At 44.6% G+C, this 25,310-nt stretch overlaps 3 protein-coding genes across 14 annotated transcripts in view; 1 reads left to right on the top strand and 2 right to left on the bottom strand.

Moving 5' to 3' along the window:
- Positions 1-1,217: 1,217 nt before the first annotated feature.
- Positions 1,218-25,036, bottom strand: LOC144265161 (fructose-1,6-bisphosphatase 1). 2 transcript variants are annotated; one of them, XM_077817487.1, is made up of 7 exons: positions 24,745-25,036; positions 13,971-14,133; positions 11,673-11,765; positions 9,585-9,725; positions 8,108-8,245; positions 4,434-4,553; positions 1,218-1,592 (listed from the first exon to the last, which is right to left on the bottom strand). In XM_077817487.1, exons 1-7 carry the CDS (start codon positions 24,912-24,914, stop codon positions 1,401-1,403), a joined length of 1,017 nt encoding a protein of 338 aa, XP_077673613.1. In that variant the 5' UTR covers positions 24,915-25,036; the 3' UTR covers positions 1,218-1,400. The 2 variants fall into 2 exon arrangements, with proteins under 2 accessions (XP_077673613.1, XP_077673614.1); XM_077817488.1 differs by lacking the exon at positions 24,745-25,036 and adding an exon at positions 14,278-15,147 and having other exon boundaries at positions 13,971-14,182.
- On the bottom strand, positions 19,866-24,341 carry LOC144265162 (myb/SANT-like DNA-binding domain-containing protein 7). Its single transcript, XM_077817490.1, has 2 exons — positions 21,057-24,341; positions 19,866-20,475 (listed from the first exon to the last, which is right to left on the bottom strand). Exons 1-2 carry the CDS (start codon positions 21,615-21,617, stop codon positions 20,458-20,460), a joined length of 579 nt encoding a protein of 192 aa, XP_077673616.1. The 5' UTR covers positions 21,618-24,341; the 3' UTR covers positions 19,866-20,457.
- Positions 24,563-25,310, top strand: part of AOPEP (aminopeptidase O (putative)) — a 389,108-nt gene continuing 388,360 nt past the window's right edge. For 10 of the 11 annotated variants that reach the window (XM_077817475.1, XM_077817474.1, XM_077817471.1 and 7 more), the window contains exon 1: positions 24,563-24,707. The gene's annotated coding sequence lies outside the window, so the exon portion shown is untranslated. Of the gene's footprint in view, positions 24,820-25,310 lie in introns of all 11 variants that reach the window. The other variant, XM_077817472.1, reaches the window with a different exon arrangement.

The following is a 25,310-nucleotide window of genomic DNA, read 5'->3' as shown; positions in this document are numbered from 1 at the left end:
TACTGTCCTTCATTCTATAACCTTTACCTTCTTCCAGCGTGTAGTCTTTAAAAATAGATATGGGCCAGCTAGGAATTCCTGATGTAGTTCAGCATAAGACACAGCTAAGGAAATACTAAGAGATACAGTACCCCTTCTACCTGTTGTTTCATGTGCATGGATTGGCTAGCCACTCTAATGCGAATTTTAAATATAAAAACCAAGGAGATACTTCTAAGCTGTATGTATCCTCAAGAGAGCTGGTAGGAGCTATGTCCTCAGCCTCTGTTTACATTTAAAAACAAACAATATGCTTATCCAAGGCTCTAGAGCCCCAACATTAATAAGGCAATGAAGTCTCAGCAGCATTAAGGAGCTATTTCAACAGGAACTCAGCCAGACACCTACAGAAAACCCGTTTGCACATCCACTTTAATCATGCTGGGAAGCATACCATTAGTCTTTTCCAAAAACAGTATCAAACACATCTTGCCATGTACCTGGAGGTCACCAAATTCAGACTATTTCAGACCAAGGGAGTAGGGAGAGCAAGTTCCAAAGAGTGTGAGCCCTCAGAATGCCCTGCCAGTTGCTCACTCTTATTTGGGGGTGTGTGTGTGACTCTCGTGTCCCTGTGCCACTGCTGTGGTCAGCAGGAAGAGACGCTTCCCTCAGGTAGGATGGTCCCAGGCTGTTGAGGGCTTTATTGGTTATAAACACACCCTACACTCTATCCAGGGACTGATGGGCAAACAGTGAGGATTTTGAAGCACTCATATGAGCTCACCAATTAGTAGGGTAGTGGTTCTGGACAGTCTTAGTGGACTTATGGCTGTTTGAGGGGCACAAAAGAGCTTTTCCATGGCTTCACTAACAAACCACGCTTTGCTTTACACCAGCTATCATGATCCATGCTTTCAAGATACTTCTAGGAACAATATCTGTGTCCTGGAACAAGTGTTTGTGGAATATCTAGATTAACATTTACAAATGTTGCAACAGGACTGAAGATTCTAGTATTGACAAGACCCAATAAGTCAATCTACAAGGAAACTGCAGCCAGCTACCTGCAGGGAGAAATCTTTCAGAAAAGCTGTGGCATTCTTTAGCCCTGGAGGGAAATGGGATTGGGGGCGGGGGGTGTCTGTAGATGGCCACTTTACCTACAACACAAAACTTCTTTTGTGGATGGTGGATTTTGTGTAGTTATGAGGTGAGAGAGGAAGCACACTGTTCCCTTAAAGTTTTGCTTTTAATGCCACAGTGGAAAAAATGCATTTTTGTTGCACATATTAACAGTTTACTTTTGGATAAACACAATGAAAATATGGTTCTCTTGCTTTCCTACAATAGCTTAAGTCAGTAGTACTTCACAGTATGTTTGGTCCAATTGTAAGGCACTTCTTTGTACTGCAGCTATTTCACTTGGCTGAATGCTTCTTGACCATGTCAATGTATTCCTGCACATCATCAGGAGATCCCAGGGCAATAGGTGCTCTCTGGTGGATATCCTCAGGCACTATATCCAGCACTGCCTGGTTTCCTGTAGTAGCAATTCCCCCAGCCTTCTCAATTACAAAGGCCATGGGATTACATTCATAGAGAAGCCTCAGCTGGAAGACAGAAGCCAAAAATTATAGTGATCAGTAGAGTACATTACTTCAGGATATTTTGTATAAAATGTATATCAAAGTTTTCTAGTATTAATCATACTAAGTAGAAAAATCAGCAGTAAATATTTCATATTTAAATTACCTCTTGAAGCAAAGATCAAGCTTATATATGGTATCCTTTTTTCCTAGTATAGACCGTGATGTTTTGGCCATATTTGTCCCCATTTCCCACATGGTGAATATTGTGTTGCCCCGTGCTCTCTTTATGGAGATTGTTCACCTTCCTGTTAAGTGCAGGCATGGTGCAGCACTTGAGTGAATAAGGAGTACTGTAGAGAAGTGGTTCTCAACCAGGGGGGCATAAGTACGTAGTAAGAGGGTATGTAGAGATCTTTCAGGGGGTACAACTCATCTAAATATTTGCATAGTTTAACAGGCTACATAAAAAGCACTAGCAAAGTCAGTACAAACTAAACTTTCATATAGACCAAATAAGTAAGCAATTTTTCAGTAATAGTGTGCCGTGACACTTGTATTTTGTAAGCAATAGTTTGTGAGGTGAAACTTAGGGGTACACAAGACACAGCCTTCTGAAAGGAGTACAGTAGTCTGGAAAGGTTGAAAACCACTGCTGTAGAGTGAGAGACTGTGTGCACAACACTTAACTATTCATTAATAAGTTTAAAAACAACTACAGGTCACTGAAGTTTGCATTGAGAAAAACCTCTGGTTGTGTCAGTTTGTGTAATGAGTAACTGCGTTTTATCTACAAGCTGAAGCAATAATTTCACCCAGAAGTTTTCAAAACAGATTAAAGTTTTGCTGAATAAACAGTTGTCCTCCCCTATTCTTGGGAGGAGAAAGGGGAAAGCAGAGAACAGAGCAGTCTGAGCACTACCAGTTCTGTAAGGATGGGAGGGTGGAGAACAAATGCAAGTGCCTATAGTCACTACACTTTCCCACAAGACCACCAGAGAGTGGTGGTAGAGAGTAGAGGAACAAGAAGTAGAATGGTTCTGCAAGCAATAGCTCCTTTAAGGCAGTGGCTCTCAACATTTCCAGACTATTGTACGCTTTTCAGGGGTCTGATTTGTTTTGTGTACCCCCAAGTTCCACCTCACTTAAAAAGTGCTTGCTTTCAAAATCAGACATAAAAATACAAAAGTGTCACAGCACACTATTACTGAAAAATTGCTTACTTATTTTGACTATTTAATTATAAAATCAATTAGAATATTGTACTTACATTTCAGTGTATAGTATATAGAGCAGTATAAAGAAGTCATTGTCTTATGAAATTTGTTTGTAGTGACTTCGCTAGTGGTTTTTATGTAGCTCATTGTAAAACTAGGCAAATATCTAGATACGTTGATGTACCCACTGGAAGGTCTGTGTATCTCCAGAGGTATGTATACCCCTGGTTGAGAACCACTGCTTTAAAGCAGCTCCAGGAGATTTTTATTTTAACAGCTGGAAGTTGAAGCTAGCCAATTTCAAACTGGAAATAGTGTATATTTTTACCAGTGAGTAATTAACTAGTTGAACAAATTACCAATTGCTGGCAATCTTTAAATCAAGATTGGATGTTTTTCTGAAAGATATGCATTAGGAATTAGTTTGGGAAAGTTCTGTGGCCTGTGTTATACAGGAAGTGAGATGAGATGTCACAATAGTCCAGGGGCGGGCAAACTTTTTGGCCTCAGGGCTGCATTGCGTTTCTGAAATTGTATGGAGGGCCAGTTAGGGGAGGCTGTTCCTGTACATGGCCTGGCCCCCACGCCCTATCCGACCCCCCCACTTCACCCCCTGACAACCCCTGGGGACCCCTATCCCATCCCCTCCCCCCCTGCTCTCAGTCCCCTGACCAACCTCAGACCCCCGCCCCTAACTGCCCCCCGCTGCCCCATCCAACCCCCCCACTCCTTCCTGACTGCCCCCCCCCCGGGACCGCTGCCCCATCCAACCACCTCCGGACCCTTTCCCCTAACTGCTCCCCCACCCAATTCAACCCCCCTCTCCTTCCTGACTGCTCCCCCCAGGACCCCTGCCCCATCCACCCCCCCACTCCCTGACTGCCCCCCCGCCACCCCGTCCAACTCCTCTTCTCCTTCCTGATGGGACCCCTGCCCCCATTCAACTCCCATTCCCCGCCCTCTGACCACCCCAACCCCTATCCACACTCCTGACCACCCCACGAACTCCCCTGCCCTCTATCTAACCCCCCCCCCGCCTCCTTACCGTGCTGCCTGGAACACCAGTGGCTGGCAGCATAGTTGCACCAGGACAGGCAGCCATGCTGCACAGAGCACCGGGTCAGGCAGGGCTCTGCAGCCCTGCCGCCCACAGCATTGTGCTGCCGCGTGGCTGCAGGGGAGGGGGGACAGCCTCCTGGGCCAGGAGCTCAGGGGCCGCGCAGGACGGTCTCGTGGGCTGGATGTGGTGCATGGGCCGTAGTTTGCCTACCTCTGCAATAGTCCCTTCTGACCTTGGAAGGTATGAATCTATGAAAGAGGCCAGGGGATTGGGAGAGACTAGGGGGGTGGGAACCCATGGGCCTCTGGCACAACCAGGAGAGCAGCAGAGGAATCCCACAATGATATGGTGAGAGAGGGCAGAACTGACTGGTTTATTGGGGGAGCACCCAGTTCTTAATGTGTTTTAATGCTACTTAAAAAAAAAATCCTACAGTGTCAAACCATGGCAGTAGATATATTCTTGCAACTTGTGCACCATAAAACATTTAAAAACTGGCTGTTACATTGTAAAAATCTTACAATCAGTGTTGTCTAAACTATTCTATCAGACTACATACTTTCTAAAATTAGGTTAATTCATTTTTACCTTTCCTTTGGGGCTTTTGGAGTTGGCTGGATATAAAAAGATTCCTCCATACACCAGAGTACGATGTACATCAGCTACCATAGAACCTATATACCTCGCACCATACGGAGAGCTGCCATCCTGTATAAAGACATTTGATAAACAACCTTTGATTAAATCTTGTTAGCTTTTTTAGTGGTAATAACTTGGCTCTTGCATAGTGTTTTTCATCCATAGAACTCAAAGTAATTTACAAAGAAAGCTTAATTATAGTCATCCTCATTTTACAGATGGGGAAAAACAGAGGTACTGGGCAAGTCATTTTGCATCGAAGTCATACAAAAGGTCAGTGGCAGAGATAAATATGACACAGGACTTCAGATTCCTTGTTCAGAGCCTTAAGCATGCTACCTTCACAGTACTGACAAGACAACGTTAGAAGCTAGAGTTGCTGTGTTCCATTGGGCAAAAACAAAACAAAACAGTGCTATCCCTAGCCCCTCTCCATCAAGTTGTTCCCACCAGATCACACCACTTCAGAGCTATAAGTTAAATCAGATCTATAGCAGAACCCATATTTTATGAACTAGCAGGGGGGATCAAATTCATAACTTGCAACATCTCAAAATTGCAGTAGGTACCAGTGCACTGCACTTTCTTCTTGTCCTTTAAACCACTGCAAAGCAATTTCCAATGCACTGGAATCTGAAGGGCTCTTGACATTTGAGGTCACTATTAATTATTATTAGCATTACTATTAGTACTTCCACTTCCCTCCCCCCAACTCCCTCCTGTCAGGAAAAATGGCTCAGAACTGATTGATTATTCATAAGGCTAGCATTTGTCAATAGAGGTTTTATTATATTTTGCTCTATGGCAACGATCTCCAACCTGTACACCCAAGATCACTTTCTGAATTTAAGGGTAACCCAGGATCTACCCCACCCCCTCTACCCAGTCACTCGCTCTCCCCTACCCTCACTCACTTTCACCAGGCTGGGGCAGGAGGTTGGGAGGGGGTGTGGGCTCTGGGCTAGGGCTGAGGGGTTTTCAGTGTGGGAGGGGGCTCCGGGCTGAGCCTGGGGCAGGGGAGCAGGGGGGTACAAGCTCTGGGAGGGAGTTTGGGTGCAGGAGGGGTCTGAGGGTTGGAGTGCAGGAGGGAGTATGGGGCGCTAGCTCTGGGAGGGGGGCACTTACCTAGGGTGGTTCCCAATCGGTGGTGCAGTGGGGCTTGGCTCCACTCAGGCACATCAGCACCTCCTCCCTATCATGAGCCAGGCCACCCCTACCAGCCAGTAGTGCACCATGTGGCCATGCTGCTCACAGAAGGGGCCAATGTGCCTCTGCAGCCCCTGAGGGAGGCACATGGCTCTGCAGCCTGCCTGGTTCTGCAGGCACTGCCCCCACAGATCCCATTGGCCACAGCTCCCTTTTCCTGACCAATGGGAGCTGCAGGGGCTGTGTTTGCAGACAGGAGCAGTGTGTGGAGACCCCTGTCTCTCCCCCCACCCGCCCCCAGGGGTTGCAGGGGCATCCTGGCCACTTCAGGGAATGGTGTGGGGCTGCGGCCGGCAGGCAGACCTACTGTGCTGCCACGGCCAGAGATAGCGATTGACTGGGAGAGTCTCCAGGATCGATCCTTTCCCTCTGACATGATTGGGGCAAGGAATTCCATATTCCCATCCTCCTGCCTCTTCATCATGATATCTGAATGGTGTCTAACTAGTCCCTTGTATCAAGAACAACCAGTGTGGCACTGGGCCCCACAGGTTGCTGTGGAGAGAGAAGTGTTGGTTTGGCTCAGGTTAGTTTTCAGCTTTGCAGCAGGCACAGTGTGAAGTTGTACCTTCTAACCTGCAGTTGGACTAGGCTTCCACTCTCAGAAACCAGAGGATTGAGCCAGAAGGCTGAAAGCTAGGTCATTTAGTTTAAAGCTAGGCAGAGAGAAACTATAAAAGTTAGACAGATTTTCTTTAGGCTTTTTGTTCTCCTCTGGAAAATCTTCACAAACTAACAGTGAATGGCTTAGCAAGGAGATGTGGCACTTCCCCTCAGGGACACCAATTCAAAGAGGATTTGGGACAAAGAAAAAGGTTATCTAATTATCTGCTTGGAATGATTTGTTAGTAGCCTCTTTAGTTTTGTGAAATCTTCTGTTATTCCTCTCTGCTGAGAGGGCTCAAAGACTGAATGAGAATGGACACTTTCTTCCCACTCTTAGGGTGACTCTACACTGCATCTGAGAACATGCTGCCCAGCTGGGGTAGACAGATGCTAGCTCTGCTTGATCAAACATGCTAAAAATAGTGATGTGGCCAGGGGTGGCACACAGGTGGCAGCTTGGGCTAATCACCCAGCTACATACCCTGGCGTCCAGCTAGGTTTGTAATTGGGTGGCTATCCCCAGCCACATTGCTATTTTTAGCATGCTAGCTCGAGCAGAGCTAGTGTGTATCTGTCTACCCTAGCTGGGAAGCACAGTCCCAGCTGCAGTGTAGATGTACTTTCAGAGATGGCTTTCTAGCTCAGAGACAGTGGGCAGTAAGGGGAAGCTTCAATTTCAGATATCACACTCTAACGTGCATGTCTCCAAAGCGGTCAAGTGAGAACTAAATTTATTTTAAAACCCTATAAAAATCTACACAAAAAATATGTCTGTCTTTGAGATGGCATGTTGTATTGTAAAAAGAATTATGCCCTATTCTAGTTGGGCTGATAGCAAAGGAAGATCAATCATTGTATAGAACACTGCTACTGATAAAGCAGCATCTTTCACATCTGCAACAGCTGACTTTACTTCAGTCTGATTTTGAAGTTACTCCAGATCTAACTCCAAAGAGCTCCTTAATTTTTTCAAGATTCTCAGTAGGTGAGTTTATCAAATCAAGGTCCTGCTAGCTCTGACACAAGTTAAATAAAATCTTACTTTTTTTGTTAACTTAAGGTATTCATCAGGTAGTACTCAGCCAATGCAATTAGCCAATCTTACATAGATAAGATGTAAAGCCACCTGTTGTCACTAGGATTCCCATGTGGGTTTTCTAACAGTGGATGGTAGCTCTGGGGACCTGGCCAGACTCCATTCTGGGTAATTAAGGAGGAAGTTAACATCCAGTTGGGTACGACAGAGGGAATTTATCTTTGTTCTTATTGGCACCTATCAATTTCTGGCTTCATGGCAGGTATTCACAAAGCTTTAAAACAGACCCTGACATTTGAGTATCATAGAATATCAGAGTTGGAAGGGACCTCAGGAAGTCATCTAGTCCAACCCCCTGCTCAAAGCAGGACCAATCCCCAATTAAATCATCCCAGCCAGGGCTTTGTCAAGCCTGAGTAGTCCTTTAAGCGAGAGGATCTCATAGTCAGCTTCAAGCAGCGCTAAGCACAAGTCTTGTTTCCACACCCATTCAGAAGTCCACTATATGAGAGAGGAAAAACAAGCTCTGTAACTTTGTATAAAAACAAACAGTCAGCTATGGTGGCTTACTGATCCACAAAAGGACTTCAGAGATCATGAAGTTAAACAAAGCCCAAGGAATAGTTGGTACACTTTGACTTCTACACTATTAGGGTTCAGTCTCGCCTAACTTTGGCGTTTGACACCCTGCACGTATGCATGATAAGAGTGTAAAGTTTGAGGCACTGAACATTTGCTTATCTTAGAAAAATTTCTCTAGAAAGTGAACATTTACCTGAGGGAATTTCTTCTTTTTAAGATACTCTGTGACTGCAGGATCAAAATATGCAGCATAGCCCTCATTGAGACTGTAGATATTTCCTCTCTTTTTGATTTTCACATTCTTATCAACCAAAATGAATTCCCCAATTGCCTGACAATAATGAGAAAGCAAGTCAATAACTGTGTGTGCGTGTTCTTCACGAGACTAAAGGCAAGTGAATGCTACATACAATTTAGTGAAAACCTACTGCAGTTTCCATTTTCTTTTTACAATTCAGTACTTGGGGGGAAAAAAAAGTACAGCTCTGTAGTCTTGGACCAAAAGTCTTGCTTACCCATAAGATACCCCATAAGCCCTGACTCATACAAGTTTCCTTCACTTGATCACTCCCCATCTCCAAAATTATTATCCTGTGCCAAGAGAATAGTTTGATGCATGTCCACTCAGTTCTTTGTTTTCTTTTTACAACTGATAGCCAAGGTGCAATTGTGGGCAGTTTTAGGGATTGTGAACACCTATTCATTAGGAGCTGGACTGAGATTTCTAACTCAATTTGACTAGCCATGAGATGGTAACAAGTTTGATACTATTAGTCTGACCAGAATGAAAACAGTAACAAAGTGATGAAAGGATCTGTACATAGTTACCAAATGTTTAAGGTCTCTAGTCTCCACTGCAGTAAGTTTTCACATGTGTAAGGGAGGAAAAAAAAAATTGTTAAGGGTCTCTGTTTCTAAACAAACAAAAAAGGTGGTAATACATGCAGACATTTAAACCATTACTATACAGAAAACATCAAATTCTATTTCCTTGAAGCTATTGCCATGGCACGTTCCAAACATGACTTACTATTAGTAAAAGTAAGTGGCAAAACCTGATTTACAATAGAATGGCTTTAAATTAAACTGAATCACTGCAGACAACTGCACTGTGTGATGTTAAATTGACTTTTGAATTCAAAAGTCAGATGACCAATAGCTTCTAGGATGTCAAGCACATGTATACACACTCCATACTTACTCTTTTAAACAATCAGGATGTGATCTGTAAGCGTAAGAGAATATTAAATGTATTTCTGCATCTCTAGTCCACTAAAAGATTAAAGGTACTAGAGTTAAGGAATGTACTAAATTACAAGAGACAGTCTTCAGGGAAATTCTGTAAATGCAAAAGATGCTTAAGTATTCATCACATCAGGTGGCACATGATGTTTACTTGATTCTCTGACTAAACTATCAATTTTGAGGTCATATTAATGACCACTATCTCCAGCAGAAGGGAAGAATGCCAGAAGCTTTTGGGGGTTTATCTATTCTATTTTTATAGGCATATCAACTCCCATTGGCTCTCTTAAGAGTACTGCATCTTCAGATGTTAAGATTTAGTTTGGAAGCAGTTCTATATATTGATTCACTTAGGAAAAATTTGTTCTGGAATTTTGTTATCTCTACAAGAGCAAGCTATTCATACCAGATGTAGGCTTTCTTACCGGGTCAAGCATAAAACAGTTGACACCAGATTCAATGGCTAGCACCAGCATTGTAGCACTCCCATATAGGGCATAACCAGCTGCCACAAGATTACGTCCTGGCTGTAAAGCATCTTTCTCAGAAGGTTCCTCAGCGGAAGCCTGGAAGAGGAAGGAAGAGTGTCAAGAATCTTTTTAAACTAAAAATTCCCAGGATTCATCTATTTTAGAAGCTTCATTTATTTACAGTAATAGAACCACAACAGCATGTGCTGCTATAACAGGCTACTAGTGCACGCCTTTGGAACACCAGGCCTAAGACAGCATGCCTTCAACTGCTGAAGAGCAGCAATAACGTAATAGATATTTGTTTAAGCTTATTGCTAGAGTATGGTCACCAATTAAAGGGAAAAAAAAAATCAGTAGAGAAGTCTCTCCTTAAAACTCTGCTGTTCTGCAATGACGACAAAAACTTCACAACTGTTAGACTGCTAGTGTGTTGACACAATACTCGTCAGCATGATAGGCATTGATCTCATTGTTTCCTTGTTAATCCCCACTCCCCCCCCCCCAAATTATCTGTTCTCTGGTCATATACTATACTAAGCTCTTTAAGGTAGGGACCACTTTTGTTCTGTGTTTGCACAGTGCCTACTATATTGGGGTCCTGGTCCATGACTAGGGCTCCTAGCAATATGGTTATACAAATAATTCATGATGAAAGCAAAGGAGACAAAGGCCCTGATCTGACAAAGCTCTTCTATACATGATTTAACTTTAAAGTACATTCATAAGAGCTTTCCTAGATCAGGGCCAAAGAGAGAAGTCAAGCGCTAGGGTGGAATGCAGGAAGTAGAAGAGATGGGGTAGAGATATGTACTATCTTGAAAGTGATAATGAGTAAGGCTGACTTTCTGTGACCTTCGTGACTTCTGCAGTGTACAGTGTGCCTAGGGCACTCTCAGACCCCAGCAGTGTTTGGGTGTCGGAGGGGGCAGGGGCATAGGAGAGGGTGAGGCGGGCTCTCAGTGGTGCTTACTCCGGGGGCTCCCCAGAAGCAGCGACATCCCCTTCGCTCAGCTGTTGGTGGAGGTGTGACCAGGCAGTTCTGTGCGCTGCCTCTGCCCAGAGCGCTGGCTTCGCAGCTCCCATTGGCTGGGAACTGTGGTGTCTGCTGCTGAGGGGGTGAGCTGCGGAGCCAGGTAGGTAGCCTGCCAGCCCTGCCACCCGCCTTGCCCTCACACCAGCAGAGGTCCCAGGCCTTGTGCCACCACCTGCACACCCTTCCCCCTGCCACCCCCAACAGTTTTATTCACTGGTATTTTTAATAAAATGTCTGACTTTTACTAAAAATAACCGTGACTAAAATGTAGCCTTAATAATGAGTGCCTTCAATTTGATGCAGAAATCGGAGGCAGAATTTAAAAAACAAAGTGGAACTTTAGTCATAATGTTTACAATTGACTAGTACCAAGAACTTGTTTTCTTTTGCTCCCGGGTGAAGTGAGCCCAAAAAAGTTACTGGTGCATCGAAACCTGGGTCAGGGCGGTTAAAGATGGACAGTGTGTCTTGTCTGAATTCACACAGTTGTTTCCATGGTTGAGACATGTTAATCCTGTATTTCATATGCCTGCAAATGAGACTTCTATCTTTCAGAATGAATTAGGCATGTTACATTTATAAGCAATGTTTCAAACTGAATCTCATCTGGGAAGCCTGTCCTCAGGCTGATAGGACTACTTGTACAAGATGGGAGAACTAGTTTCATTGAAGAATGCACATAACTCAGGTAGATGAGATTAGTGTTCTGTTTGGTCTCAAGTTGTATGAGTAATTATGAAGCACTTAACTCCTGTTATCCTTGTCATTGTTAGAGGAATCTAACTGGCTAATTGAATATCAGTCAGGATTGCATGTATGTAGGTCTATTAACCAAGTGCTGTGTATCACTCAAAGGTATTGTGTAACCGAGCATTTGTAGATTTAGTTGGATTTCATTAAATCTTTGGATCCAACCTTATTCCATCATGAGCTGGTTAAGTGTGAAGAACTACTACCCTCCCCCCCCCCCCCCCCGACTGTTTTAGCATGACAACATCCCACTTTACCTTTCTGTAGATGGCAAAGATAGTTCCAATGGAAACAAGGCAGTCAATGTTAGAAGAGCCATCAAGAGGATCCATGCAGACTATATATTTACCCTGGAAAATAAAGACCGAAGAACTGGATTTAGTTATTTGCCCATCTACCCCAAATAAAAATGTTTTGCCACCTAATCTACTCAAGTTAATTTCTAGCCAAGAACAGTTTAAAGCTACGTCTACACTAAAAACTTCAAAATGCTGCAGAGGAAGCGCTCCCATGGCCGTGCTTTGCAGTGTGTGTGGTGTCATGCACGAGCCCTGGGAGAGAGCTCTCCCAGCACTCCTGGTAATCCACCTCCACCAGGAGAAGAGCTCCAAGCACTCTGAGCCTGTCCACACTAGCGCTTTAAAGCACTCAAACTCGCTGCGCTCAGGGGGGTGAGCGCCCTATAAAAATATAAGTGTAGACAAGGTCTAAGGTAATGTTATGTAGCTATATTCTCAAGAAGTGGAATACTATTTTGATGATTTATTTTTGGCTAAGTTTTTAGCACTGTTTAATTGCTTGAGCATCTGTAGGAACAGAATTTGGGAAATGTTTAATTGAAAGAACAGATGATGCCACTGTTCTTGTAGTGGCACATGCAGTGCAGTAGAGTCTTGCTACAGTCACAAAGAAAAATACTGAAGCTAAAAGGTCATCCTTTAAGCATACATTGATGAGCTGTTATTACAACACTTCCAGTAAGCAGCAACTGTTAGGGAGGTCCTGCAAAACCTAGCACCCTAGCTTTTTTTTACCTTTTCATCTTTTATAAAAAAAACTGTCTTAATTTACACAGTAGCATGAGAAACTGAGATCAGTTTTTGTTTAGGCTCAATTTGAGCCATTTAAAAACAAAAAAAAACAAAAAACAACAACAACCACCTACCTGATCAAGAATAACACAACGCCTGAATAACGCACAGTGTACTTCAAAGAAACACCAAGCTGAGATTTGTTACACCTGCTCACACATCACACTGCCAATTTGTGGCTTTACCATACTGTTTTCCTAATTTAAAAAAAAAATAAAAAAATTCCTCCTGCTGCTGCTGCACGAAAGACTCAGACAAGGGATACCGACAAAGGGAAAGTTCTCTAATTCTTTACTTATAGTAATAAGTTATTTGTAGTTTGTAAGAGTAAAAAGAAATTGAGGTGTTTAAGTGGATTGTATCCCTTTCTTTAATCATCATGATCCCAGTAGCGGATTTAAGTCCAGCAATCCTTAACAGCAGTGCTGGCTCTTTAACAGGGGCAGTAATTCTGCTTTAGCTAGAGCACAGTAGCTCAGATTCAGCAGCAAAACGCTTTAACATGGAGTCTCAGCTAAAGGTTTTTTTTTTTTTTTTTAAATTAAGGTGCTCCAGCATTGGGTCGTCTTAGCCTTTTCAACTGGAGGTTCTGTTTAACTGGGACAAAAGGCACCAAATATTGTACTTTGCTAAATTTCTTTAGGAAAAAAATCAGAAAACCACCACCACAATTGTGGCGTGGTCACATTAAAAGGAGTCCGGAGCAATTCACTAATACTGCTCTAACAAGTGTATACATTCCTGGAAATGCATATAAATAATGCAACTGCATAGGCCACATAGTAAATTCAAAAACTTGTTTTTATTGATTATTTTATTTTTGAAGAGGGAGGAGAACACTAGTGGAAATTTAATATTTCTAGGAAAGACTACAAATCAGTAAAAAAAAACAAACAAAAAAACAAAAAAAACCCCACACTTGTCCTACAATTAAATGACACTGTCAATTCTTTAAGTCAGTCCTGAAGTCCTCACTCAGACTTTGCTGAGTCATACTCCTATTGCCTTCAGTGAGAAATTTGCCTGAGGAGGGACCTTTATGGATTGATCCATAAAAATAGTAATTCGGTGATTTACTAAAAATGCTATAGGAAGAGCCTGCTTGAGAACCATTTAGGGGAAAAAAAGAAAAAAAAAAAGCACACATGCAAATTGCTCCAGAGGTAAGGAAGTACAAACAATACAGAATTTAGGACCAAAGGGGGAAGAAAGGCTCAAAAAATGTGGGAGCAGAACTGGAGGAAAGAAACCAGGTAGGAGTGAATGGAAAATGTAACTCAAATAGAGAGGGTTGAATATTCATTGAACAGATACAGGAAAATATTGGTAGTATCCAGAAAAACACGTATTTGGTTAACTGCCTTTGAAATCTTTAACTCCAGTTCAATTTTTACATATTTGAAGAAAAGTATTTGTAAAAGTTAACTTGAATCCAAATATTGACAAGTTTTGTAAGTTACTAACCCTTTTTTCAGCATCTACTATTATAGCATTTTTGTTTTCTTCTGACACAATAACACATGTAGTGAACGATGACTTGAGCATGTTAATCACCAGGTCATTGGAAAGGACATCCAGCTTCTTTACTTGGTCTCCTGTCACATTGGTGGAACCAGCTATTCCATAGCTAAAGCAATGGAAAGAGATTCTCATGAGGAACAAAAATACAGTAGAACCTGATGAAGTGAGCTGTAGCTCACGAAAGCTCATGCTCAAATAAATTGGTTAGTCTCTAAGGTGCCACAAGTACTCCTTTTCTTTTTAGTAGAACCTCAGTTACGAACACCCTGGGAATGGAGGTTGTTCGTAATTCTGAACATTGACTTAATACAGCTTTGCAACTTTACTATGCAGAAGAAAAATGCTGCTTTCCCTGTATTTTTTAGTAGTTTACGTTTAACACTGTACTATATTTGCTTTTTTTGGTCTGATTGTGTACTTCCAATCCAATGAGGTGTTTGGTTGACTGGTCAGTTCGTAACTCTGAGGTTCTATTGTATGGCATTTTGTAATATTAGGAGCACTGCATCTGGCCCCTCCAACATGGAGAGTTTACTTTATGCCATCATTGACCTCCATCTTCTATAACTTTTGGATGAGACTACAATTCCATTCAATTGTTTTGATCTAGTGGCCAGTGAACTGCCCGATTCCTCTTCCTCCCTCTATCCTGAAGATTGGAAATCTCAGAATGAAGGATCCTTTAACAGCCACTATTGTCTCAAGTCTACACGACACTCACAATTTAATACCAAAAAATAGCATTTAAACATTATCTATAATTAGACAAGCTCTGCTGGAGTAGGTTAAGACTTACTTAAAAGGACTAAAAATTGGTAGCCATGAATCCAGGTTCTTCAAGGTAATAGTTATGACTTGGGATTATCTGGGACTGCTTGTTCTTTCCTCCTGTAACATCTCTAAGTAAATCCTTGCTCTTAGCTTCAGCCAGCCTCATTCATGAGGCTTGTCTCTTGTGACCTCATTAGAAAGCCTAAGCATTAGAGGTTAGTCAACCCTTATGGGTGTTCAGGGCTTTTGAATTACACCCACATCACCACGGCATCCTGGGGAATTTCCACAGCTGCCTCCCAGCAGCTCCATCACAGGAGGGCAGCTTTATTTTACCTTAGGATGCATCAATTCTGCTAGTGGAAGCTTGCAGGAAACTTCCACTGAAGGTGCCTATCTTCCCCCACCCTCCAGCTGTCTCCACCCATCTTCTGGCCTGCACAGACCCCAATGACACAGATATGGTAGGCACCATGCACCACTGAAACAAGCACTCATGCTCCTCCATGCCAAACTTTCTACAATGGGATGACAGGTGTTTTGTTCCCATCAGCAGGAGCTGGGAATTAACACTCTCGTACTGGCTATTTCTTAAATCTTGAAGGCAAATTACCATTGTTTTGTCCAGTCTGCACATTATTTGAAATCAGTATGGCTTGATATTCAATTCTGCAATTTCCTTCTAACAAGCATGGTTAACAGAGCATTTCACAATAATTTCCTTCCATCCCCCACTGCTTCAAAAGATAAAGGCATGTGATAGTATTTCTCACCCATCTATTCATGACTTGAACAAAACACCTCAGTGGAAGATAATTTCCTGCCCAGACCAAGGCCAAGGGGAAAAGGAAAGTGCTTCCACCTCAGTCTCTAAACAAATTACACAGATACTGTATTAAGTGAAACTTCTGTAGCAGTTTTAAATTATAATGGTCAGACAAAGCTATCTGTGTCAGACAAGAAATATCCATAATTCAAATGGGTACAGTTCTCACATCTGTACATAAAGGTTTTTTTTTTTTTTTTTGAAAACACAAGAACATGGAGAAGTTCAATACACAGAAATTCTCCATGCTGGCTCACACACCGTTTTCAGCTGGCGTGAAAGTGCTGCAGTTGATCCCTGAGAGGCAGTAAGTAGGTTGAGGGAAGAATTCTTCTGTCAATCCAGCACTTTCTACACAGGTGTTACACTGGCAGAGCTACATCTCTCAGGATGTGGATATTTATCCGAGAGACATAGCTGTGCGAGCGTAAGGGTCCAGTGTTGATCAGCCCTATATTTGAAGTCAAGATAGCTAGTCAAGTCATTTGTAAAATCCACTGAGAGGTTTTACTTCCATTTTACAGCAACTTTTTCACAACACAAGAAGTTTTGTCAATTTTCCTTTAGTGCTAACAAATTCATTTCCTAATTATAAAAAGGCTACTCTGTGTTGCTGGAGGCCTTTTGGTTAACATGTTTTCTATCATTTGCTGTAAGTTGTCAAATTAGTAAAGTTTCCATAAAATTGCTCACTAATGAAACAGGTCATTATTGTAGGCATTTCTAGAGAGCTGCTAAGTACAGTATCCGGCGAGTCATCAATATGCAAAATAATTAGAAGTAGGTTACAGTGCAGTAACTTCAGTTTATATTCATCATTACAAGAAAATAAGCACTAGCTTATTTCTGATGCTACCATGAAGCAGTTCACTGTAGTACTAGCTCTGATTGCTTAGATACTGACAAATCGCAGCTCCCCACAAGGACTGACTCAGTCTTATTCTTTCACAACTTCACGTAAAACTCACCTTTTATTCCTGACAGCATTATAAAAAAAAAGGTTTTAATCAAACTGATTAAAGTGGTTCTAAGATATTAAATCAGACGGCAGTTGATAATTCAGCCATAAATCAAGCTGTGTCTTCACATTCAAAAATTTGAAGCTGAAAAAAGTTTAATTGCACAAAGATTTTATCATCAACTGAAGGCTCATTTGAAGGCCACTTCATATCTTAGCTTCTGCCATATCAGTTATAGCAGAACACTAGCTGTGCTGTAGTTAAGGTAGCCCAACTCTGAGGGCTCTAAAATCTAGTTACTCTCCCTGCATTGAAATTGTCTTGTTCTCTTCTTTGAGACTCAGCACTATTGCATCTACCTTCAGTAAATACTCACTAGAGAGAGGAGGAACAATAGAGAGTTTTACAAAATTAGATAAATGCTGAGAGCTTGTCTACATGGTGTGTTAGTTCGCCCCAGCTGGAGTGTAAATTCTAGTGCACACCAGCATGCAGATACTTGCTGTATGTGTGAACCCTGCTGGCGTGCACTAAAAGTTCCTAAGGGTATGTCTACACTACGGAATTAGGTTGAATTTATAGAAGTCGTTTTTTTAGAAATCGGTTTTATATATTCGAGTGTGTGTGTCCCCACAGAAAATGCTCTAAGTGCATTAAGTGAATTAACTCGACGGAGCGCTTCCACAGTACCGAGGCAAGCGTCGACTTCCGGAGCATTGCACTGTGGGTAGCTATCCCACAGTTCCCGCAGTCTCCGCTGCCCATTGGAATTCTGGGTTGAGATCCCAATGCCTGATGGGGCTAAAACATTGTCGCGGGTGGTTCTGGGTACATATCGTCAGGCCCCCGTTCCCTCCCTCCCTCCGTGAAAGCAAGGGCAGACAATCGTTTCGCACCTTTTTTCCTGAGTTACCTCTGCAGACGCCATACCACGGCAAGCATGGAGCCCGCTTAGGTAACCGTCACTGTATGTCTCCTGGGTGCTGACAGATGCGGTATTGCATTGCTACACAGTAGCAGCAACCCATTGCCTTCTGGCAGCAGATGGTGCAACATGACTGGTAGCTGTCATCGTCATGTCCGAGGTGCTCCTGGCCACATCGGCCAGGAGCGCCTGGGCAGATATGGGCACAGGGACTAAATTTGGAGTGACCTGACCAGGTCATTCTCTTTAGTCCTGCAGTCAGTCCTATTGAACCATCTTATGGTGAGCAGGCAGACGATACAGATTGCTAGCAGTCGTACTGTACCATCTTCTGCCGGACAGGCAAGAGATGAGGATGGATAGCAGTCATATTGCATCATCTTCTGCTGGGCAGGCAAGAGATGAGGATGGCTAGCAGTCGTATTGCACCATCTTCTGCCGAGCAGCCATGAGATGTGGATGGCATGCAGTCCTTCTGCACCGTCTGCTGCCAGCCAAAGATGTAAAAGATAGATGGAGTGGATCAAAACAAGAAATAGACCAGATTTGTTTTGTACTCATTTGCTTCCCTCCCTCCCCTGTCTAGGGGACTCATTCCTCTAGGTCACACTGCAGTCACTCACAGAGAAGGTGCAGCGAGGTAAATCGAGCCATGTATCAATCAGAGGCCAGGCTAACTTCCTTGTTCCAATAAGAACAATAACTTAGGTGCACCATTTCTTATTGGAACCCTCCGTGAAGTCCTGCCTGAAATACTCCTTGATGTAAAGCCACCCCCTTTGTTGATTTTAGCTCCCTGAAGCCAACCCTGTAAGCCATGTCGTCAGTCACCCCTCCCTCCGTCAGAGCAACAGCAGACAATCGTTCCGCGCCTTATTTCTGTGCGGATGCCATACCAAGGCAAGCATGGAGGCCGCTCAGCTCACTTTGGCAATTAGGAGCACATTAAACACCACACGCATTATCCAGCAGTATATGCAGCACCAGAACCTGGCAGAGCGATACCGGGCGAGGAGGCGACGTCAGTGCGGTCACGTGAGTGATCAGGACATGGACACAGATTTCTCTGAAAGCATGGGCCCTGCCAATGCATGCATCATGGTGCTAATGGGGCAGGTTCATGCTATGGAACGCTGATTCTGGGCTCAGGAAACAAGCACAGACTGGTGGGACCGCATAGTGTTGCAGGTCTGGGACGATTCCCAGTGGCTGCGAAACTTTCGCATGTGTAAGGGCACTTTCATGGAACTTTGTGACTTGCTTTCCCCTGCCCTGAAGCGCATGAATACCAAGATGAGAGCAGCCCTCACAGTTGAGAAGCGAGTGGCGATAGCCCTGTGGAAGCTTGCAACGCCAGACAGCTACCGGTCAATTGGGAATCAATTTGGAGTGGGCAAATCTACTGTTGGGGCTGCTGTGATGCAAGTAGCCCAGGCAATCAAAGATCTGCTGATATCAAGGGTAGCGACCCTGGGAAATGTGCAGGTCATAGTGGATGGCTTTGCTGCAATGGGATTCCCTAACAGTGGTGGGGCCATAGATGGAACCCATATCCCTATCTTGGCATTGGAGCACCAAGCCGGCGAGTACATAAACCGCAAGGGGTACTTTTCAATAGTGCTGCAAGCTCTGGTGGATCACAAGGGACGTTTCACCAACATCAACGTGGGATAGCCGGGAAAGGTACATGACGCTCGCATCTTCAGGAACTCTGGTCTGTTTCAAAAGCTGCAGGAAGGGACTTTATTCCCAGACCAGAAAATAACTGTTGGGGACATTGAAATGCCTATATGTATACTTGGGGACCCAGCCTACCCCTTAATGCCATGGCTCATGAAGCCGTACACAAGCAGCCTGGACAGTAGTCAGGAGCTGTTCAACTACAGGCTGAGCAAGTGCAGAATGGTGGTAGAATGTGCATTTGGACGTTTAAAGGCGCACTGGCGCAGTTTACTGACTCGCTTAGACCTCAGCGAAACCAATATTCCCACTGTTATTACTGCTTGCTGTGTGCTCCACAATACCTGTGAGAGTAAGGGGGAGACGTTTATGGCGGGGTGGGAGGTTGAGGCAAATCGCCTGGCTGCTGGTTACGCGCAGCCAGACACCAGGGCTGTTAGAAGAGCACAGGAGGGCGCGGTACGCATCAGAGAAGCTTTGAAAACCAGTTTCATGACTGGCCAGGCTACGGTGTGAAAGTTCTCTTTGTTTCTCCTTGACGAAACCCCCAGCCCCTTGGTTTACTCTACTTCCTTGCAAGCTAACCACCCTCCCCTCCTCCCTTTAATCATTGCTTGCAGAGGCAATAAAGTCATTGTTGCTTCACATTCATGCATTCTTTATTCATTCATCCACAAATAGGGGGATGACTACCAAGGTAGCCCAGGAGGGGTGGTGGAGGAGGGAAGGAAAATGCCACACAGCACTTTAAAAGTTTACAACTTTAAAGTTTATTGAATGCCAGCCTTCTTTTTTTTGGGCAATCCCCTGTGGCGGAGTGGCTGGTTGACCGGTGGCCCGCCCACCGTGTTCTTGGGCATCTGGGTGTCGAGGCTATGGAACCTGGGGAGGAGGGCGGTTGGTTACACAGGGGCTGTAGTGGCAGTCTGTGCTCCAGCTGCCTTCGCTGTAGCTCAACCATACACTGGAGCATACTGGTTTGGTCCTCCAGCAGCCTCAGCATTGAATCCTGCCTCCTCTCATCACGCTGCCACCACATTTGAGCTTCAGCCCTGTCTTCAGCCCACCACTTACTCTCTTCAGCGCGCCACCTCTCCTCCTGGTCATTTTGTGCTTTCCTGCACTCTGATATTATTTGCCTCCACGCATTCGTCTTGTGCTCTGTCAGTGTGGGAGGACAGCATGAGCTCAGAGAACATTTCATCTCGAGTGTGGTTTTTTTTTTATTTCTAATCTTCACTAGCCTCTGGGAAGGAGAAGATCCTGTGATCATTGAAACACATGCAGCTGGTGGAGAAAAAAAAAAGGGACAGTGGTATTTAAAAAGACATTTTTATAAAACAGTGGTTACACTCTTTCAGGGTAATTCTTGCTGTTAACATTACATACATAGCACATGTGGTTTCGTTACAAGGTCGCATTTTGCCTCCCCCCACCGCGTGGCTACCCCCTCAACCCTCCCCGTGCCTAACAGCGGGGAACATTTCTGTTCAGCCGCAGGCAAACAGCTCAGCAAGAACAGGCTCCTCTGAATGTCCTCTGAAGAAAAGCACCCTATTTCAATCAGGAGACCATGAATGATATCTCACTCTCCTGAGGATAACAGAGAGAGATGAAGAACGGATGTTGTTTGAACGCCAGCAAACATACACTTTAATGCTTTGTTGTACAATGATTCCCGAGTACGTGTTACTGGCCTGGAGTGGTAAAGTGTCCTACCATGAAGGATGCAATAAGGCTGCCCTCCCCAGAAACCTCTTGCAAAGGCTTTGGGAGTACATCCAGGAGAGCCGCGAATGCCAGGGCAAATTAATCCTTTCACATTCTTGCTTTTAAACCATGTATAGTATTTTAAAAGGTACACTCACCGGAGGTCCCTTCTCCGCCTGCCGGGTCCAGGAGGCAGCCTTGGGTGGGTTCGGGGGGTACTGGCTCCAGGTCCAGGGTGAGAAACAGTTCCTGGCTGTCGGAAAACCGGTTTCTCCGCTTGCTTGCTGTGAGCTATCATCTTCTTCGTCCCCAAAACCTGCTTCCGTGTTGCCTCCATCTCCATTGAAGGAGTCAAACAACATGGCTGGGGTAGTGGTGGCTGAACTCCCTAAAATGGCATGCAGCTCATCATAGAAGCGGCATGTTTGGGGCTCTGACCCGGAGCGGTCATTCGCCCCTCTGGTTTTCTGGTAGGCTTGCCTCAGCTCCTTAAGTTTCACGCGGCACTGCTTCGGATCCCTGTTACGCCCTCTGTCCTTCATGCCCTGGGAGATTTTGACAAAGGTTTTGGCATTTTGAAAACTGGAACGGAGTTCTGATAGCACGGATTCCTCTCCCCATACAGCGATCAGATCGCGTACCTCCTGTTCAGTCCATGCTGGAGCTCTTTTGCGATGCTGGGACTCCATCATGGTCACCTCTGCTGATGAGCTCTGCATGGTCACCTGCAGCTTGCCACGCTGGCCCAACAGGAAAGGAGATTCAAAAGTTCGCAGTTCTTTTCCTGTCTACCTGGCCAGTGCATCTGAGTTGAGAGTGCTGTCCAGAGCGGTCACAATGGAGCACTCTGGGGTAGCTCCCGGAGGCCAATACTGTTGAATTGTGTCCACAGTACCCCAAATTCGACCCGGCAAGGCCGATTTAATCCACTTGTCAGGGGTGGAGTAAGGAAATCGATTTTAAGAGCCCTTTAAGTCGAAATAAAGGGCTTCATCTTGTGGACAGGTGCAGGTTTACATTGATTTAACGCTGCTAAATTCAACCTAAAGTCCTAGTGTAGACCAGGGCTTAGTGCGTATTGACTTAAACATTAAGAAACTTAAGTGCATGCCAGCAGGGTCCACGCAGACAGCAAGTGTGAGACATGCTAGTGTGTATTAGAATTTACTCCCTACCTGGGATGCACTAATACCCCCATGTAGACATGTCTTTAGATGGAGTTTTGGAACTTCCAATCATTTGGTTTACCTGCCAAGCTCATATAAAAATTTGAAAGGTCATTTTACTTATTTTTACCATTATATTCTGGAGTCTAAATCTGAGGTTTTTTAAAGTAAGATAACAGGCAATACTGACAGACCATTGAGTACAAATTTTTTTCCCTACTCCTTTAAGGTAGCTTTTTAGTGCTACATGACAAAATGCACTCAATATTATTTCCACAGAAGCATGAGCTGAACTGAGAGCCCAAGACTGAGAAATTAACATCCCTTTAGCATGTGAAAGAATGCACTACAATCCAAACAAAATCTGCATTTATAAAACTTCTGATTGGCTGTTAGTCACAACCCATAAAGATAGTAGTAACAAGAACAGTCACTACAACTGCAGACCATCTCTTGTCCTTGAGCTGTGTGCAGCTCTGCAAATGACAAGAGTTGCTTACTGTTTAACAGATAACTCCTACATGCTCCAATATCCACAGCCAATGGGAGTTTCACCTTAAGAAAGAAGGGCAGGATATCTATAGTTATGAACAGGCATGGGAGAATTTGATTTTAATATAATTTGCCTAGGATCAAATTAAAAATGCTTGTTATCTATTTAGATTTTCACAGTTGTGCTAAGCTTTTATGTTTATAGATTTAAATTTTCACAACTGTAGAAAATTAGGGGGAGGACAGACAGTTATTTGATAGTCGATGTGGAGATTCAAAAAGTTACAGCTTTAAAACCATTGACAAGTTGTCAACATCATATGTCAAAATATATAAAGTAAATATCCTTAAATCAAACTAAAATTCCTAGGCAAAGTAAAAAATGCTGTTTATCTGTAAATTTTGATCATCAGTGGAAGTTTTGTTGGTTTGTGTATACAATGAAATCAAAAAGTTTACCAATACTTGAATCTTTCCAAGCCTGGTTAATTATTAAATTGTTAAGTGTCTCTTGTATTAGCCTGCTTTCCCCAATATGCACATGATTGTCTCCTGCATCAGGAATTCTAAGATCACATCACTTTTTTTTAGCTGACGTATTTAAAAACCAGTGGTGAAGATGTTTGACAGATTAAAAAATAAAAAAGTAGAACCTGCTTGGACACAAATGAAAGGCTACTGAAAGTGAGCAATTGATAAAATAGCTTAAAGTTTAGAATTGCAATATTAGTAGTTGGCTAGTATTTCAGCCATTTTAAATAACTTTAAAGGGCAATAGGACTATTTTTCATTCACTGTCCAATCCCTCTGGAAGCTACAAGTTGAAACATGCCCCATCTTCTTTCTTCTGAGTGCACTAGTTTGGATTACATTGCTTAAATCCATTTAAAAACCAGAATTGAAGCTTCTGTTCATTAAGCTACAAAGGTTACATGGGTTTTGCAGACAAGGAAAGCGGGCAAACAGACTCTTTACGTTTCCCTATCTTTCAAAGTTATGGTACAAACTGAAATGAGCAAGAAAACTCATAGGTGAGATTGAGCCAAGCACTTTTGTGCAAGATTACCCTGAATTGTAAATACCACCAACCCTTTGAAGCAACTGCCACCCCCTGCCAAAACAGTAGGCTAGGAGGACAAAGGTTCAAACTTAATTCTGAATTTGAATATCTCAAAATTCTCTTTTTAACAGGATACTAGTACTAATGCAGTGCAGTTGTTTTGTCTGCAAATATATCAATACTGAGCCATATAGAGTCAGGTAATAAGCTCAAGTGTATATTATTCAGAAAGAGGTGGCAAGAATACTTAGCTAGGCAAAGTGTTGCCTAATTAACAGATTAACTAAGATTCAGCATTATATGTAATAGTGTCACAATGTATCCATGATAATGCAGCCTGTCAACACTGGGTTTGCCATACCTGGATAGCTATTTAAGTAGTACACACCTTCCTTCCTATGCTGTTTACACAGAGTCAATCCTAACTGTCAACGTAAGGTTCCTCCACGTTGCCAATCCTTAAAGGCAATTTTAGTTTCATAAACAGAAAATGAAATTGGTCCTCCCAGGGCACCTTTGAGCTACGCTTCAGAGGACGGCAGTCTTGGTTTTTAGCTGGGTAGAAATCTTATTCCCAATAACCTCGCTTAGCCTAGGATTGCAATGAATGTTTGCAGGCCACCATAACGCCGCATGGTGCTTTACAATTCCCTAAACTGCCATCCCTGCGCTGAGGGCCCTACAGTGCGAGGCCCCAGTTCTGCAGAGCCCCACCGAACGCTGCTCTGCAGCAAGGGCGCCGGAACCGGGGGGCCCAGGGCCCCTTCAGTTCACGCGCCGTAAGAGGGGGGAGTACCGCGCGGGGGGGCGGGGTTCTTTGGGGGGGGGGAGGAGAGAAGAGGCGGCACCAGGGCGGGGTCTCGGTTGCGGCGCCGGTAGCCGCCCCCACACTTTTAGGGAGTTTCCGCCGCTCCTGCTTGGGCGGGGCCTACCCCGGCGAAAGCAAGTTACGCTCACAGAGGCCCAGGAAGCCCTTCCCGCGCCGAGGTGGCGGACTCCCGCCCCTGGAGGTGCAATCCCGGCTGGGCTGTGGCGAGTGGCCGATCCCGTTCCTCCGGCAGAGGGGCCGGGCAGGGCGGCTCTGCCCCACGGTGAGCCCCGGCCTGGGCGCGGGGGCGGGCGACTCACAGGTGGGCGATGCCCGCCTTGCGCACGGCGGTGGAGATGGCCTTGATGGCGGTGCAGAGCGCGTTGAGCAGCTGGGTGAGCTCCCCGGTGCCCTGGGCCCGCCTCCCCTCCTCCATCACGAAGCGGGTCAGGGTGACGACGTTGGTGTCGAACGGGGACTGGTCCGTCATGGTGGCGGCAGCTGCGGGTCCGGGCGGGGAGACCGATTGCCACGGAGCCGCAGCGAGACCCACACGCCACCCCCTCCGCTGCCGCCCGGGAACTTCACCAGCCGCGGAGCGAGGGAGTGTCCCGGCCCGGGCCTATCGGCAGACGGGACTGAGAGCAGCCGGCCCCCGGGATCCGCCCCCAAACCGGGGCTGCTTCCCTGTCACCACCTCTTCCCCACATCCTTCCCTCAGCCTTGTCCCCTTTTACCTCTTAGCCCCGCCCGCGGGACCCACCTCCGCCCGCCCCCAAACCCCGGCTGCTTCCCCGGCAACCTCTTCCCCACATCTCTCCCTTCTCCCGGCCCGGCCCCCACCCAGCCCATCTCGCCTTCCCTTCTTCCCGCTTTAGTCCCCACA

The sequence above is a fragment of the Eretmochelys imbricata genome, chromosome 5, assembly GCF_965152235.1.
Source record: "Eretmochelys imbricata isolate rEreImb1 chromosome 5, rEreImb1.hap1, whole genome shotgun sequence".
Classification (NCBI taxonomy): Eukaryota; Metazoa; Chordata; order Testudines; family Cheloniidae; genus Eretmochelys; species Eretmochelys imbricata.
This window is presented reverse-complemented; position numbering and strand designations above follow the sequence as displayed.